The sequence below is a fragment of the Esox lucius genome, chromosome 20 (genome assembly GCF_011004845.1).
Source record: "Esox lucius isolate fEsoLuc1 chromosome 20, fEsoLuc1.pri, whole genome shotgun sequence".
NCBI lineage: Eukaryota > Metazoa > Chordata > Actinopteri > Esociformes > Esocidae > Esox > Esox lucius.
The window spans coordinates 3,566,262-3,585,052 of record NC_047588.1 but is presented as its reverse complement, the minus strand read 5'-3'; the positions used below and the strand labels follow the sequence as shown (position 1 = coordinate 3,585,052).

The 18,791-nt window shown below is 41.9% G+C and overlaps 1 protein-coding gene across 10 annotated transcripts in view; it reads left to right on the top strand.

Annotated features, from left to right (window-relative positions):
- usp45 (ubiquitin specific peptidase 45) overlaps positions 1 to 18,791 on the top strand; it is a 59,516-nt gene that overhangs the window by 93 nt on the left and 40,632 nt on the right. For 2 of the 10 annotated variants that reach the window (XR_002195754.3, XR_002195756.3), the window contains exons 1-4: positions 16 to 1,087; positions 9,009 to 9,178; positions 9,432 to 9,532; positions 13,578 to 13,678. Coding sequence is in view for 7 of the 10 variants with exons in the window: in XM_020041275.2 (XP_019896834.2) it covers positions 985 to 1,087; positions 9,009 to 9,178; positions 9,432 to 9,532; positions 13,578 to 13,678 (475 nt within the window). In the remaining 3 variants the exon portion in view is untranslated. Of the gene's footprint in view, positions 1 to 15; positions 1,088 to 9,008; positions 9,179 to 9,431; positions 9,533 to 13,577; positions 13,679 to 18,791 lie in introns of those variants that run through there. The other 8 variants (XM_010902053.5, XM_010902051.5, XM_010902050.5 and 5 more) reach the window with 8 other exon arrangements.

Below are 18,791 nucleotides of genomic sequence, written 5' to 3'. Positions count from 1 at the left end.
AAAAACACGTAACGTTTCGGTATTACGCTGATTATCCATATATACTTTCGATTGGAATTGCATATTTTACCTTGCTATTTTTATTGGTCTTTTTAAATGTTCATGTTAAGGCATGTTATGCTTGACCAGAACGAGCCACCGTAATGCGTCACATGTTGACTTCAGCAATTTACCATGTGACTGTGGTTTCTATCGACATGTTCTTGACACTTTTGAAAAGTGAAGATTATTATTGGAATTGTTTGAGATATATTTACTAAATTTATCATTAGCAACTTTTTTCAGTTTTTGTGTGATGTATTTTTAAAAAATCAGTATCGAGACTAACTGCCAAGCTAACTTTAACTCAGGTAGTGTGTGTTGACAGTTATTAGCTACAGTAGGTAGCTAACTATTACGCTAACGTTAGCTCATTGGCTAGCTAAAGAGGCAAAATCAAATAGGTGAGTTTTTAAATGTTAACTAACTGCACATCAGTTTCGGAGGCAATGTGGTAAGTAAGCTAACTACGTTAGAAACTACTAGTAAAACCGCAAAGTTGCAGTTCTATTCCACCCACAAATTTCACAGTTTGCTAGCTAGCTAAGTTATACAGTATCTAAATACCTGTAACTAGCTAGCTAACCAACTTTTCCTGTGTTGGTGAGCAAATGTTATCTAATGATGACTTCGATATAGAATGCTAAAATATATTTACTTTTGAGTATATTTACTAGGATAGAATGTAATTGTGCTGGTGCCAATTCAGTATAATAATTAAATGCTTCTTTGTATCTGGTTGTGTGTTCATACTAGGTTGGAACAAAAGCCTGCACATACAGCATAACTTTAATACCATGACTAAGTGGCCAACAATTTGCTAAATCCTGTAACAAAGGTCATACATTCTGTTTCAAAGTTGTTGGTTGGGCTGGTCAATTTTGGTTATGTATACATACAAGAGTAGTACTGATATTTCAGTTTTTCTCCAATCCGAAGCTACAGATGCGGCTAAAGGATCCATTCTCCTTGAAAACCGCGGACATGACTAAGCGGACTAACAAGCCGAGGAAGCCTCGAGATGAGGAGTCATCAGACGAAGTTAGCGGTAAGATTACAGCAAGCTGCCTATTGTTACAACGTGAACCCAATGGAAAGGAGTTTTCATTGAAATAGACCCATGAACACAAACAAGTTAATGGGAACACATCAAATTGGATGTAACATTTAAGCTTTTGAGAATGTAAGACACATCTACATTTTCTTTTATACATTTTCATTCATGTTTTTCGGTGTGGGTTCGTGGCCATAAGTATGTTAGTTCACTTTTCTTACTTTAGTTCAATTAATCAAAATAGATATTTGTTTTCAAACTCACTGTTGTAACTTTGCTAATACCCCACTCTTTCAGTATCTACGGTGCATTTCCTCATTTTATTGTTATAGACTTAATTGATTAAATGTAAAATCTACACACACAACCCATAATTGCAAAGTGAAAACAGATTTTTAGAAACAACTCTTCTTAAATGGAAATATATCCGGTACCTAAGAATTCAGACCCTTTGCCATGACACTCCGAATTGAACTCAGAAGCATCCTGTGATCATCCTTGAGATGTCTGTGGAGTTCAATTGGGGTCCACCTTAGTGTTATCATGATATCAGATTTTCACTATAAGATTATCGTGGCCAAAATAATTGACGATAATGATATTATCGCAATATCTAGAGAAAATAAGAAGAAAAAAATAATGCTATCAGTCAAATTCATCTTGAACTTTGTTTATTCTGTGTTTTGTCTCTTTTTTTAGCAAATTAATTGCACTCAAAATACAAGTGTAGGGGGGTGGAGAGAGAGTATGTAACCATAACTATACACATTTTAAAAATTAATGTGTTCAAAAAGAACATTTACACTTAATGGATAGTGAAAAGGCAACCAGATCAACTGATGAACAAAAGATCCACAAGGTCTAACACCGAGATGACCTTTGGAAAAATGATCATTTCCACCTAGTGAATAGGCTACAAAAACGGCGCATATTTTTACATTAATTGAAATGCCAGTGTTCAGGTCCAGACTTGTAGTCTAAGTGCATGTATAATTTGTCTGTAGGTGACATGAATAAGCTTTTGAAAAACAGATGAGTTTGTGGAAAAATACATTTTCGGTTATTGAATACGCTATTATTATAAGTGTTTTACTAACATGATACCATCCATCCATCCATCCATCTTCTTCCGCTTATCCGGGGCCGGGTCGCGGGGGCAGCAGTCTAAGCAGGGATGCCCAGACTTCCCTCTCCCCAGACACTTCCTCTAGCTCTTCCGGGGGGACACCGAGGCGTTCCCAGGCCAGCCGGGAGACATAGTCCCTCCAGCGTGTCCTAGGTCTTCCCCGGGGTCTCCTCCCGTTGGGACGGGACCGGAACACCTTCCCAGGAAGGCGTTCCGGAGGCATCCGAAAAAGATGCCCAAGCCACCTCAGCTGACCCCTCTCGATGTGGAGGAGCAGCGGCTCTACTCTGAGCTCCTCCCGGGTGACCGAGCTTCTCACCCTATCTCTAAGGGATCGCCCGGCCACCCTGCGGAGAAAGCTCATTTCGGCCGCCTGTATCCGGGATCTTGTCCTTTCGGTCATGACCCAAAGCTCATGACCATAGGTGAGAGTAGGAACGTAGATTGACTGGTAAATCTCCCGTTCCATCCTTCCCTCACTCGTGAACAAGACCCCTAGATACTTAAACTCCTCCACTTGAGGCAGGCACTCTCCACCAACCTGAAGTGGGCAAGCCACCCTTTTCCGACTGAGGACCATGGCCTCAGATTTGGAGGTACTGATTTTCATCCCCACCGCTTCACACTCGGCTGCAAACTGTCCCAGCGCATGCTGAAGGTCCTGGTTAGAAGGGGCCAACACGACAACATCATCTGCAAAGAGCAGAGACGAAATTGTGTGGTCCCCAAACCTGACACCCTCCGGCCCCTGGCTGCGCCTAGAAATTCTGTCCATAAAAATTACGAACAGAACCGGTGACAAAGGGCAGCCCTGCCGGAGTCCAACATGCACTGGGAACAAGTCTGACTTACTGCCGGCAATGCGGACCAAGCTCCTGCTTCGGTTGTACAGGGACCTGACAGCCCTTAGCAAAGGACCCAGGACCCCATATTCCCCAAGCACCCTCCACAAGATGCCGCGAGGGACACAGTCGAATGCCTTCTCCAAATCCACAAAACACACGTGGATTGGTTGGGCAAACTCCCATGAACCCTCCAACACCCCGTAGAGGGTATAGAGCTGGTCCAGTGTTCCACGGCCCGGACGAAAACCACACTGTTCCTCCTGAATCCGAGGTTCTACTATCGGCCATATTCTCCTCTTCAGAACCCTGGCATAGACTTTCCCGGGGAGGCTGAGAAGTGTGATCCCCCTATAGTTGGGACACACCCTCCGGTCCCCCTTCTTAAAAAGAGGGACCACCACCCTGGTCTGCCATCCCAGAGGCACTGTCCCCGACCGCCACGCGATGTTGCACAGACGTGTCAACCAAGACAGCCCCACAACATCCAGAGACTTGAGGTACTCAGGGTGGATCTCATCCACCCCCGGTGCCTTGCCACCGAGGAATTTCTTGACCACCTCAGTGACTTCAGCCCGGGTGATGGACGAGTCCACCTCTGAGCCCTCATCCTCTGCTTCTTCAATGGAAGAAGTGACAGCGGGATTGAGGAGATCCTCGAAGTACTCCTTCCACCGCCCGACGACATCCTCAGTTGAGGTCAACAGCTGCCCACCTCTACTGTAAACAGCATTGGTAGGGCACTGTTTCCCTCTCCTTAGGCGCCGGATGGTTTGCCAGAATCTCTTCGAGGCCAGCCGATAGTCCTTCTCCATGGCCTCACCGAACTCCTCCCAGGCCCGAGTTTTTGCCTCCACAACCACCCGGGCTGCAGCCCGCTTGGCCTGTCGGTACCCGTCAGCTGCGTCAGGAGTCCCACAAGCCAACCAGGCCTGATAGGACTCCTTCTTCAGCTTGACGGCATCCCTTACTTCCGGTGTCCACCACCGGGTTCGGGGATTGCCGCCTCGACAGGCACCTGAGACCTTACGGCCACAGCTCCGAGCGGCCACTTCGACAATGGCGGTGGAGAACATGGTCCACTCGGACTCAATGGCCCTCATTTATCAAAAGTGCGTACACCAAATTTCCAGCGTACACCTGGCGTACACCCAAAACCACGGTGACTTTGAGATTTATCAATATGGACGTTGGCGTACGGCACTCTCAAATCCTACGCCAGCTCAGGAGGTGGTGTACGCACGTTTTGAGTTAGTGCGGAAATGCGCATGTTGAGTTATATGTTCTCATCATTTATGTTATATTATGTTGTTTAATTATGATACTGACTGTTGTATACCCAAAATTGTGCAAGAGTTAATTGTGCGCATGTGTGAGACGGGACTTTTATTTTGACCTGTCTCAAGTAAAAAATTTGTAGCCGTATACTCAGCCCCTGCTGCAGTTCCCTCGTGCACTGATGTTATGCCAGTGCAGAGATGTAAACTGAAAATAAAACAGTATTAATAGTTATATTTGGAGTGATCTTTGGTGGATGGATGACAACAAAATATTGCACATGGACATGGCGGAGAGAAATGAAACCTTAACAGCGCAGAAAAGAAAATCCTAACGCACTGACAAACTAAAAGATGTGATATATTATGACCTACTGTAAAAAAAACAACAACATAATTACAAACTTCAGTGTTTATTTTTGTGCAACATGGACTTCAAGGTTTCATTTGTGTGACTTTACCAAAGCATTTGACTTATATGTATTCCTTCAGATGCGAGTCTGTGTGCTTTACATGACGTTTCAGGGTTAGGCCCGGCAGTTGCGCATGGACTGGGTTCAGTAATAAAAGGCTTTGAATTACCAAAATATAATTCAGACTGACAAAATAATAAAAATGACATTCTTCTTCTTTTAGACAATAATAGAAATAATAATAATAACGACATTCTTCTTCTAAATAACAATAAACGTCATTGATAAATATCATGAAATAATAAGACGAATATTACAAATTGTCATGCAGTTATTAATGTGAATGAATGGTACTCCACATCACATCATCATCTTTTATTCCGCTTTTTAAACTGCCAAATGAAACAATTCTTTCTACCTCCCTGGTGATCGTCTCAATCTCCACGTCAGAAAAGTTTCTCTTTTTTGCCGTCTTCCGTGTGTCCATGGCGTAAAATGAGGGCGTGGGGGAAGCGGAGACTTGAATATATAGGGGCGTGTTATTCTAATGACGATCGTTTTCATCCGCGGCATTTATCAAGGGAAGGTATTGCGTACACCTGGATTTTAAAGGTACGCACAGTTTCATAAATCAGGCGATGAGAGGAGTGTAAGCAAAATCTTACGCCAACATATACGCCCGTTTCTACGCAAGAATGATAAATGAGGGCCAATATCTCCAGCCTCCCTCGGGATCCAGTCGAAGCTCTGCCGGAGGTGGGAGTTAAAGATCTCTCTGACAGGAGACTCGGCCAGACGTTCCCAGCAGACCCTTACAGTATGCTTGGGCCTGCCGAGTCTGTCCAGCTTCCTCCCCCGCCATCGGATCCAACTCACCACCAGGTGGTGATCAGTTGACAGCTCCGCCCCTCTCTTCACCCGAGTGTCCAAGACATACGACCGCAGGTCAGATGAGACGACAACAAAGTCGATCATCGACCTGCGGCCTAGTGTGTCCTGGTGCCACGTGCACTGATGGACACCCTTATGCTTGAACATGGTGTTCGTTATGGACAAACTGTGACTAGCACAGAAGTCCAATAACTGAACACCACTCGGGTTCAGATCAGGGGGGCCGTTCCTCCCAATCACGCCCCTCCAGGTGTCACTGTCGTTGCCCACGTGGGCGTTGAAGTCCCCCAGTAGAACAATAGTCCCCAGTCGGAGCACTTTCCAGCACCCCTCCCAGAGACTCCAAGAAGGTCTGGTACTCTGCACTGCCGTTCGGCCCGTAGGCACAAACAACAGTGAGAGACCTATCCCCGACCCGTAGGCGCAGGGAAACGACCCTCTCGTTCACCGGGGTAAACTCCAACACATGGCGGCAGAGCTGGGGAGCTATAAGCAAACCCACACCAGCCCGCCGCCTCTCACCATGGGCAACTCCAGAGTGGTGAAGAGTCCATCCTCTCTCAAGGAGTGTGGTTCCAGAGCCCAAGCCGTGCGTAGAGGTGATCCCGACTACCTCTAATCAGAACCCGGCTGCGCCATCCCGGGCGACGTCACGGTACTCATAATATTATTCATCATTAAGGGGGTTTTGAACCGCTCTTAGTCTGACCCGTCGCCTAAGACCTGTTTGCCTTGGGAGACCCTAACAGGGGCATATAGCCCCAGACAACATAGCCCCTAGGGTCACTCGGGTACTCAAACCTCTCCACCACGTTAAGGTGGCAGTTCTTGGAGGGGTAACATGATACCAATCATTTATTTTTTAAACATCACGATTATCGTGAATGCCAGTTTTATCACAACACCTGTAGATGGGCTGCATATGAGGGGAAAAAAATCATTTTGCGATTTATTTTTGCTAGGCATTTGTTAGGACATTGTCTTTAGTGCTCTAAGGGCTTTTCCCCCCACATTGTATATGCCTTAGGCCTATATATTTTATAGGATAGTGTATAGGCTATTTTCTAATTGTTTTTCACACTTGAACAACAAACCTGTTGCAAATGTAATTTATTCGACATGATTTACAGAGAGACAGCTATCTCTACAGGATTTTAAATTTCACACTGCACTTTTGAGGAAAACTAAAGCCATTAAGTAAAAGGAACTCTTCATAGACTTCTGAGATGGTGTCAAGGCATAGAAATGGTGTTGGTTATAAAAATTGCTTAAGTATTCAAAGTTCTCTGGAGCAATTAGTTCATCATTGTGAAATGTTAGTTTGGAACCACCAGGACTCTTCCTAGAGATGGCTGTCTTGCCAAATAAGAGAACAGGGCTAGAATGGCTTTGGGTCTCAGAGGTGACCAAGAAACCAATTTCCGCTCAAACAGAGCTTCAAGAGTTTCTCCTCAGAGATGAAAACTTGCCAGGACTACCAATTCTGCAGCACTTCATCAATCAGTCCTTTATGGAGAGTGACTAGACAGAAGCCATTCTTGTGTAAAAGGCCACAATGAAACTACTAGGCCCAAATTACAAGCACCACGTTGGGCGAAAATAAGGTACCGGTCATCTCTTGGATAATGCAATACCTACATTGAAGCAAGGTGGTTAGAGCATCATTCTATGAGTTTGCGTTTCAGCAGCAGGGACAGGGAGACTGGTCAGGATTCAGGAAAGGATCAATGGTGGAAATTACAGAGAAGTCCTTGAAAAACCCATTCCACAGTGTGCAGGACCTGAGACTGGGGTGAAGATCTCATTTCATCACAACAACACCCTGACACACACAGCCAAAAGACAATGCTGGTGTTGCTTCAGGAAAAGTCTGTGAATGTCTTTGAGCGATCCAGCCAACCACTGTAATTGAACACCATTGACCATTTGTCAGAAGACCTGAATATTGCAGTTTACTGACAGTCCTCATCAAATCTGACAGAGCTTGAGGATCTACAAGAAAAAATGGGAGAAACTGTCAAAAGTCCAGCTTTGCAAAACTGGTAGGAGCATACCCAATGAGACTTAAACTGTTATCACTGGCAAAGGATCTTCTACAAAGTACAGATATTCAATAAATTGGCATACATGTCTAAAATCCTGTTTTTACTTTATCATTATGGGGTGGTTGTGTTGGTTTATTGCAAAATATAAATAAATGTAATCAAATCAAATGTTTTTTTGCGGGGAAGGAGGGCTGATTTCTAACAAAAAAATGCGTTGAAGTTTTACCTTTATTTTATTAAAGAACTTTACATCCACAGTTTTTCCACTAAATGTGTTTTTACAACCTGTAAAACTTAATCCTTCTGCTATATGATTCTATAGTTTAACATATATAAATCAATGGTGTGTGTTAAACACATTTGGAAGGGAAACGTTACTGTCTCAGCATCATTCAGTTAGTCTGGAATTTTTGCTAGAATTACGGTTAGAGTAGGGCTGGGCGATATGGGCTTAGAATTTTGTGACAATATGTTTAGGGTTTTGGATTTCAACAGCAATAAAACAAAACATGTTTTGCGAATACACTAGAATTTTAACTACTACTATTTTACCATTGGATTTCTGCTGTGCTGTTCCATTAGGCTGTCTATTAGTCCTCATTTCGTAAATACAATTAACTTTAGATCAGTACAACTAGCATGTCTTCAGATAGTCTTATTAAAAATAATTTGGTAATTAAGCATTCCTAATTGTATTAAACTGCTAGTGCACAATGCAATTCGTAATAATATTCTTCTATTAAAAAACAGTAGAAATAATATAATTATTTGTTTTGTCGTAGTGACATCTGTGGTTATTGGCTTGGGCAGCCATGGCTGTGTTGTGAATTTTCATTTGACACCCGGCATTAATTCTTTCAATGACCCATTTACTGTATATTTGAACACATGCAATGCATTTCCAAATAAACCAATATGTTTTCATTAGTTTATAATAAATTAGTCTTCATGATTATGGCCTTCTATATGTAGCATTTTACACCTAACAGAAACTGCATTCTCTAACTGACCTTGGCACATATGTTATGGGAAAATCCATATGGTGGTACATATTTCTACTTTTGCACCATCTATACATCTATACACCCCCCACTTAAATTAGATTATCTGCAGTGGCAAGTTTGGAAAATGAGTGTTCTGTTCTTGAGCAAGGCAACACATTCCAATTGCTCCTGTATAAAAAAACAAAATAATGTATGGGCAGAAGACTCATATTCAGATTCTGCCTTTTTTGATATTGGTTAGACAATGGTCCCTAATGCATTTGTAGTTTCTGTTAGAAAGGATTAGGAGTCGACATCATTAACTTGTTGCTCCTCAGGGCTGACTTGCCAGCATGTCAGCAAGGCGGTTGATCTGAGCTCGGTCAAGAAGGCGGTCACCTCATGCATGTGGTCCACATGTTCTGATTGCCTCCGGGAAAGGACTTTGGTAGACGGAGTGCCAACCAGTGGACACGACATTCTCGTATGCCTGAAATGTGGCTTCCAGGTGAGCTGTAATTTCAAATGCTTTATTCTACAGCAGGAGGGTTAAATCCTGACTAGTTTAACAAAACCCAAGAGGTAGTTGTTTCTTTTCATTGTATTTAATATTTATTTATGTTATAATGTTCTATAAAGTTTTTAAAAACAAACTGTAAATAATCAGCTCTGAAGAATTTCTTAGCGCTTGTATAAGGAATAATTTATGAGTGTATTGAATGTGGATGGTGATCCAGCAAGCTGCCCCCCTCCACCCACAGGGCTGTAACCAATCAGAGAGCCAACACTCTACCAAGCACCACCAAACCCTCCGCCCTGAGACCCACTGCATCTCTATCAGCCTTAGCACATGGAAGGCCTGGTAAGGATCTAACACCCACATTACCCTTTTCTACTTTAAAGGAATAATCGTGACAACATCATAACTATGTAATAAAACATATGGAATCATGTTGCAACCAAAAAGTGTTAAACCGATCCAAATAAATTTAATATTGTAGATTCTTATTGATTCATATTATAGCCACCCTTTTTCGTTGGTGACAGCTTTGCACATTGTTTGCGTTCTATCAACCAGCTTCATGAGGTAGTCCCCTGGAATGCAGTTCAGTAAACAGTAGGGCTGCATGATTTGGATAAAATATTAAATTGCAATTTCTTTGACATATTGCAATCATGGTTATGTTTTGCGATTTTCAAATGTGGGTGTAAACAGCGTAGATAATCTCACTTAAAAACAGAGATCATAGTGTGCTATTAAACTGAATAAAAGTCTAGTTAAGTGTTCAGTATTTTCTCCCATTAAGTTTCTTTGTAGGCACCTACATTGAAGCCAAACCATGCTGTTGTGTATCTGGGACAAAACCTTGGTGCCACTCACTAACTTCAAGCGGATGTCTTGATAACTCAAACTAACATTGAAAACGATCAAGTGTTTAATCCGAATTAGTCCAGGTATTTAAGTAAGCTACAAAAATACCTACAGCGCCCACAAGAAAAACTATTATGGATACATAATGCATGCCCGTTGCCTTGCGTGAAGCGCATATCATTCACCTTTTTTGGAGCTGAAAATCGCGTAAGTTGGCGATTAGAATATTGTACATGTCAATATCACCATTTTGGTTATGTTTCGATTAATTGTACAGCACTTGTTAACAGGTGTGCCTTTTTAAAAGTTAGTTTGTGGTGATGATTCAGGGTTGGTATACAGAAGGCCATCATTTTGTGCAGTTGCACACACTGTCAAGCGCTATGAAACTGCCTGTCATGAGGACCACCACAGGAAAGACCCAGAATTACCTCTGCTGCAGAGGATATGTAAATTACCAACCTCAGAAATTGGCATTTGACAACACTTCAGATTTCAGCCAAAATAAATGCGTCACAAACTTCAAGGAACAGCACATATCAACATCATCTGTTCAGATGAGACCGTGTGAATCAGGCCTTTATTACTGCAAAGAATCCTGGTGATACTGTCTGTGATTTATTTAGAATTTAGGGAACCCCCCAACCTGCATGGCAACAAAAGCGTTCTGCAGCGAAACGCCACCCTATCTGGTTTGTGCTTAGCAGGACTATAATTTTTTTCCTCCAGGCTGTTTAAAGGCTATTTGACCAAGATGGCAAGTGATGGAGTTCTGCATCAGATGACCTGGCCTCCACAATCCAATTGAAATGGTTTTGGTTGAGTTGGACCACAGAGTGAAGAAAATGCAGCTGACAAGTGCTCAGCCTACAATACTGACAAGTGCTCAGCCCAAAGTTTGAGGTCTCATAGAAATGTCCTTGTTTTCGAAAGAAAAGCAGTTTTTGTCCATTAAAATAACATCAGATTGATTAGAAATGCAGTGTATACATTGTTAATGTTGTAAATGACTGGAAATGGCTGATTTTTAATGTAATATCTGCATAGGCGTACAGAGGCCCATTATCCGCAACCATCAGTGCTGTGTTCCAATAGCACATTGTGTTTGTTAATCCAAGTTTATCATTTTAAAATAGATCATTAGAAAACCTTTTTGCAATTATGTTAGCACATCTGAAAACTGGTGTGCTGATTAAAGAAGCAATCAAACTGGCCTTTAGGTTAGTTGAGTATCTGGAGCATCAACAATTGTGGGTTGGATTACAGGCTCAAAATGGCCTGAAACAAATACCTTGCTTCTGAAACTTGGCCATCTATTCTTGTTTTGAGAAATGAAAGCTATTCCATGCGAGGAATTCCAAAAAAACTGAAGATCTCGTATTACGCTGTGTCCAACTCTCCTCACAGAACAGTGCATACTGGCTCTAACCAAAATAGAAAGAGGAGTGGGAAGCCCCAGTGCATAACTGAGCAAAGGGCAAATACATGTGTGTAGTTTGAGAAACAGACACCACACAGGCCCTCAACTGGCAGCTTCATTAAATAATACCCTGATCTCCAAAACACCGATCTCCACGTCAACTGTGAAGAGGTGACTCCGGGATGCTGGCCTTTTAGGCAAAGAAAAAGGCATTTTTCTGACTGGCAAATAAAAAAAATTATTAAGATGGGCAAAAAAACTGGGCAGAGGCATTTTATGGAGCGATTAATCTAAATTTGTGGTGTTCGGATCACGAAGAACATTTGTGAGACGCAGACCCAAATTAAATGGTGCTGAAGGAATGCTTGATGCCATCTGTCAAGCATGGTGGAGGCAATATGTTGGTCTGGGGGTGCTTTCTGTGGTGGTATAATGGGAGATTTGTATAGGGTTAATGGGATCTTAAAGAAGAAAGGCTATCACTCCATTTTGCAACACCATTCCATACCCTGTGGATGTTTCTTGATTTCCTCCTACAACAGGACAATGACCCAAAGCACAGCTCCAAACTATGCAAGAACTACAGTGGGGCAAAAAAGTATTTAATGAGCTACCAATTGTGCAAGTTCTCCCACTTAAAAAGATGAGAGCGGCCTGTAATTTTCATCATAGGTACACTTCAACTATGAGAGACAAAATGAGAAATAAAATCCAGAAAAATCACATTGTAGGAATAAGTATTTGGTCACCTACAAACAAGCAAGATTTCTGGCTCTCACAGACCTGTAACAACTTATTTAAGCGGCTCCTCTGTCCTCCACTCGTTACCTGTATTAATGGCACCTGTTTGAACTTGTTATCAGTATAAAAGACACCTGTCCACAACCTCAAACAGTCACACTCTAAACTCCACTAGGGCCAAGACCAAAGAGCTGTCAAAGGACACCAGAAACAAAATTGTAGACCTGCACCAGACTGGGAAGACTGAATCTGCAATAGGTAAGCAGCTTGGTGTGAAGAAATCAACTGTGGGAGCAAATATAAGGAAATGGAAGACATACAACACCACTGATAATCTCCCTCGATCTGGGGCTCCATGCAAGATCTCACCCCGTGGGGTCAAAATGATCACAAGAACAGTGAGCAAAAATCCCAGAACCACACGGGGGGTCCTAGTGAATGACCTGCAGAGAGCTGGGACCAAAGTAACAAAGGCTACCATCAGTAACACACTACGCCGCCAGGAACTCAAGTCCTGCAGTGCCAGATGTGTCCCCCTGCTTAAGCCAGTACATGTCCAGGCCCGTCTGAGGTTTGCTAGAGAGCATTTGGATGGTCCAGAAGGATTGGGAGAATGTCATATGGTCAGAATTTAATAGAGAGGGCAGCACTCTCACCAGTGCCCATCAAGCCTATCCAATTTGTGATAGGTGCTCCTGGAATTATGGGGTGAAATCTGCTCAGATTATCTCAACAAATTGACAACTAGTATGCCGAAGGTCTGTAAAGCTGTTATTGCTGCAAATGAAGGATTCTTTGATGAAAGCAAGGACACAAATATTACTTCAATAGAAAAAGATTATTTCTAACCTTGTCAAATGACTATATTTTCTATTGAAACTTATTTAATGTATGTTGTCATGGAAACAAGGACATTTCATTGTGACCCCAAACCTTTGAACGGTAGTTTGTGGGAACTCCTAGACTGTCAAACAGGTTGCCAAGAGTGAGCATGAATGCCAAGAGTGTGCAAACCTGTCATCAAAGCAGAGTCTAAAATGTTCATGTTTTTTTATTTGTTTAACACTTTTTGGGTCACTACATGATCCCATATGTGTTATTATGTAGTTTTGATGTCTTAACTATTACAAAGTGAAACACGGTACAAATAAACACTGAAAAAGTTGAAGCCATTCCACTGTTCAACAATGCCCCGCATTAGCATTTTTCCTTTGCAGCCAAATGTAAAACAGCCAGTAAAATATTTACACTTCTGATACCCTTTACAAACCGCTAGTAAATATTCTGAGCTGTGGTACCTCACAGAGGACAATTTCATAACATTTAAGCTGATGGTATTGTTGGCTGTCCTTTTCCCTTCTGATTCTTTGTCAGGTGTTTTGAATGTAATGAAGAGCTCTCCACTCACTGCAATAAGATGGCTTTGGCCCAGACCCTGGACTTCCTACAAAAGCATTCCGTCAAGGCAGCCTCAGGTAACAGACATTCAACATGCCAGACACGGCAGTGGCTTGCCTTCCGCTCAATGAAATTTGATCAGTCTATCTTAGGTATATTTATGTGCAGTCGATGATAACATTAGTCTGTCACCTGAAATAAAGAGGTGCTACTACTTAGAGTTATTTTCAAATGGACACACACAATAACTTATATTGGTTATACAACATTGCAATTTTTCAGCCTTGGCTTAAGAGCTAGCTGGAATTGAATAAAGGGGAGAATGGTGTCTTGATATCCTATGAGCAATTTTAACTTTCTTGGAAAGAAATTTCACTGTATTTTGTGTGGAATTTGATTTAGTTTTTTGTTATATCTGCTGATATATAGGAATACTTCTGAATGCAAAACGCTTCTGCGGAGTCCTTTTTCAAAAGAAAAGACAATTTCTTGCCACTATGTTTGAGTTTCACTTCAAGGTGTAGAGTTCAGTACAGCACTCTACCTCCCCCTGGTGGCCGAGGCTTCAGTAATTTCAAAATTAAGACACTTTCCCTTGCGCTTTGGTTTATAATTGTTAGGCTATGTCTAACCCTTATCTGACACGCATAATCCAATGTAATCTATCTGGCAGTTAAATTCCATTGAGAATGACTCAAATTATAAACTGAAATCTTTGTCTTGTTATTTCCAGTAAATAACCCCCTAGTTAGATTGTTACTTACTAGGTATTATTTCTGTACAAACGTTAACAAATAATCTTCTGTGACTGAATCCGTTTCAAGAATGTTCTAATGAATGTTATAATGATCCCTATTTTAGTTTGAAAACTCAAGTAAAAAAACATTTACACATTGTTTCCCTGACACTCAAAATGTACACTTCACAATATACATAATTTTGTCCTATTGCAATAATGGTCCTGAACCTTTGACAAACCCCCTATGAAAGCAGATTGCCCAGGGCGTCCTTGACATGTCACTTTTCTGTATGTAGTAATTTCTGCCTTGACTGTTTAAAAAGTCTGCCTCTTCACACACAAGTGGTTCTGCAGCCTAGCCACGCGTTAATTGAACTGCATGGACCAAGTCTATTCCACCTTACTCGAGCCAGCTGAGCTGCCACCCCCCCCCAGTGGTATATTCACATTCCTTGTGATGCCCCATCAAATGGACTTTCCTGGCCTGAAGACTACCAACTGCCCTAACTGTTCTGCCCTGTGGAATTCCCTTGCCTGTCCTGTGCCTCGTACCTCCTGCTCTTACTCCAGCTTATCCCCTTGTCCAGACTGGTCCCCCCCACAGCCAGTGGGAGCGTCGCTCCAGTTCCCCCTCCTCCCCCGCATGGTAGCACTCATTAAAAATGTTAGGCGCTTGAGCGACGCTTCCCGGCTGGGTTCCCTTAAGAATGAGAGCATCTGTGTGCGGTCCAGCCACTGCGCTGAGCCTTCTCCTACGGCCCACCCCACCCACCTCGCTGCGTCCCCTGTCCCGGGCTGCATGTCTCAGCACCTCTGGGACTTGCCTATGTGGCACGCTTGTGGAAGCCAGGGTCCAACAGCGAGTCCAACAGGCTTGAGACCAACAGCTGCACTGCTTTTCTAGGGATCAACAACACCTCAGCCTAGACACATGTGCACACACTTGCAATAGACCTGGACAGACGTCTGTTTATTTCTCGTTGTAGCGTCTCTGACAAAGAGACACATCGGCTTATTCCTCCCTGATGACCTCGTTGGAGTCATGATCACATGAAAAACTGGGTCACCGGAAAAGATCAGCCAATGAAGCTATGCGTCCCACTTAGTTGACTATATTAAAATGGTGCTTGCGTTCTGGGCTCGAACCCTCTCTAAGACACAAACTACGGTCGGCTCACCCTTTAGACCAAATTAGACCTATTTGTTTCCCATCTGACCTCTAAGTCGTTTTGTATTTTTGGTGCTATGTCATGCTGAGACCGATGGTCTGTTTTGCGGATGAGCCCTGCAAAGACACAAGTAGTAAACAAAGTGTTGGGAGTACTTCCCCAATTTTTTTTAACATGAACACACAACATGAGAGACATGTTTTTCAAGGAAATATTCCTCTATCTTCCTTTTCAATAGGCTCCAGTTTCTTCAGTTTAAAATGATTGGAATTTATTCCGAATGTGAGGTGCCGAACAACCTATCTACCTAACTCAGTCTATTGACGGTTTCTATAGAGTTAACCATCCTGAGACCATGTTTGATCGTTTATACTAATGTAGAGTTGGGGAGCAACGGATTCCAAAAAAAAACGTAACTGTAAACCGTTATGTTACCAGCTAAAATATTGTACTCAGATTAGATACTTTTGAAAATATTTATTATTGGGTTTTGGATTAGGTCTACCTTTTGGCTTTTTGAATATAAGGCAATTAGTGGTTGAGAATAGTGGGAAGTGAAAGGTAATGAATAAGGAATTGGTTGCTTTAACAACCATAAGAAATACACACTTATTGATAAGAGTTGATTAGTCTTCTAAAAAGGAAAATATTTGACACACAAGATTAGGAGATTATGCATCAACGCCCTATTCATTTATCTTGAAAAAAATATTAATATTCATAGTCTACTGTCTTTTTATACCTATTTATTTATCTATTTAAGTGTCTTAAAGGGAACGTCCACCTCTTGGTACTGTTTAGGGTGGTTTTCCTGTCTACCTAGATAATTAGGTTATTCAGACATGTATATACCACAATGATTTCACACCATGCGAGTTCAACCAGTGATGTAATTCATTGATTTAGTCCGCTATCTTAAAATGAATCTAGTCATTTTTTAGCAATTATTGTGGCTTTTGTGTTTTGCAGATTGCTTGATAACACTAGTGGCGGTTTGATATTGTTGTCCTTGTTCAATAGAGCCATTGGACTTGAATAATTTTTCTGGATGGGCCAGGTTGACAAATTTTTTCTGTCTTTATAAAGACTACAGCCTTGATGGGAATTCTACTTCCTTGTCAAATTTTGTTCCCACTCTTGCAGTTGGTCTTTTCGATACAATGCTTTTTTTGCATGTTTTCACTCTGGAAAGTCATTACTTTGTGACATTTGGAATAATATTCTTCAAACTTTGCGCAACCCCACCGCAAACATACTGTATATTTCTAATTTCTGTAAAAAATATTCAGGCTTAGAATCCTTATTTGGGAATCATGCATGCATAGCAATTATCAAACCTTGTCAGGTGAACCCACACAGAGTCGCTACCCTTAGTTTGGGAAACATTTCTCTTATTCCGTGATATGCTTAAAAGTACAATTATAGATGGTCAGACATTCTATTCATGGCTGTGTCTACGGTTTTGAGTGTGGTTACATTTCTTTGGCTCTATCCCCCAGATTGCCCCTTTTTAAATTACCTGTTACCTTTCTTGCCACCTGATTGTTCCACACCGGCTGGCTAAATAGGGAAAGAAAACGGGCAGCCATTGTTGCGGTAAAATTGAGTGCTACAATCGGATGGGGACCTGGTGAAATTGCATTTCTGCTTGAAGGCCAGGTTTTTAGGCAGAGGCTGCTGTTGCATTCTCTGTTTCCCTTATACCACAGTCACAAAAGAATCCCAGCAAGAATTTTTCTGAATCCATAATAGTTTTGTACAACAACAGCTCAGGGAAGAAAGAAAATCAATTAACCGTGCTCTCTCACCAACAAGGCCTTCAGCTCAAGTACCAGAGTCCCAGTAAAAGGAGACTTGACCTCAGGGAGCTAGGCTTGGGCTTGTAACACAGCTGGGGAGTCTTTGTGGAGGAAATTAAATTGTTACCTCTGAATAGGCGTCAGAGCTTGGCACTCGCAGCGTTTTGCGCATTATTTTCTGGTATTGATTTTCGTCCATCCATGTGAGTAATAACTTCCACTCTTTGTTATACGTGTACTTGCGACATCAAGGACACATACAATTGTATGGAATCTTTACTTATTACTATTATTGTAATATTTCATCCAGATTCCTGTCCTCCCACTCTTACCAAAACCAATGGCTGGCTGTATGTTAAGTATTTTGTTTAGGATTTGTGAGTGGATACAATCATATAATCTCGTAAATTTGTTTGTTGATGTATGATTTGATTTAAGAATATAAGCGGTGAATGTGTAGAAATTTGAAATTGCAATCCCTCTTGGTACTGCTGCAACTGGTCTGTTTTTTTGGAATTATAAACGTTTTACAGTCCCTTTGGAAAGTAGTCAGACCCCTTGACTTTCTCCACATTTCGTTGTTATTGTCTTAATTTGTTATTTATAAAATCAATCAGTCTACACACAAATCCCAATAATGACAAATTGAAAACATTTTTCTAGATGTTTGGCAATTTATTTAGAAAGGAAAAACGAATATCATATGTACACAAGATTTCAGACCCTTTAAGAATCTAAAGAAAAGTACTGAATAAAGTCTCCCCACAAATGGGGTTCAAGGACAATGGGGTACTCAAGGAATTGTCCCCGAAGCCTCTCCAGTGTTGTCTTGAGTGTGTATTTAGGTTGTTGTTGTTGTTGTTGTTGTTGTTGTAGTGAGGTCATATTTTGATCATATTTTCTTTAAGGACGTCTCTGTATTGTCCTCAAACCTGAAGAGTCCCCATCCCTGCTGCTGAGAAACATCCCCAAATCACGAGGCTCCCTCCACCTCTACATCCCTGTAGAGATGGTTTTAGCTAGGTGATGAGCAGTTTTCGTCAGACGTACTCCTTGGCATTCAGGGAAAAGCAGTTTTAACCACGTCAAACTCTGCTACAACACCAGGAGCCATTATTTATCAATGCATCAAGGGAACTCAATCATCGCAGTATAACACCAAATTAATTAAACTTCAGGGATATCAACCTGTCCCATTAGGAAGCATAAGCGATTTTGAATCAGTGTCACCTGTTTTGGTGCAAATAAGTGACAACGGGTGCACCGGAGAGGCAACAGCAAGACAACCCCAAAGAAGGGAATGGTTTAGCAGGTGGTGGCCACAGACAATTGCTCTCTCCTTATCCTTCCTGACTGATTCTTCTCTAGTTTTGCATTTTGTTAGTTCTTGTCACTGCTGGTTGCATTCTGGTTGCACAAGTAGTCCAGCTCCTCCAGGATGGCACATCCAAACGTGCTGTTGCAAGAAGGTTTGCTGTGTCTC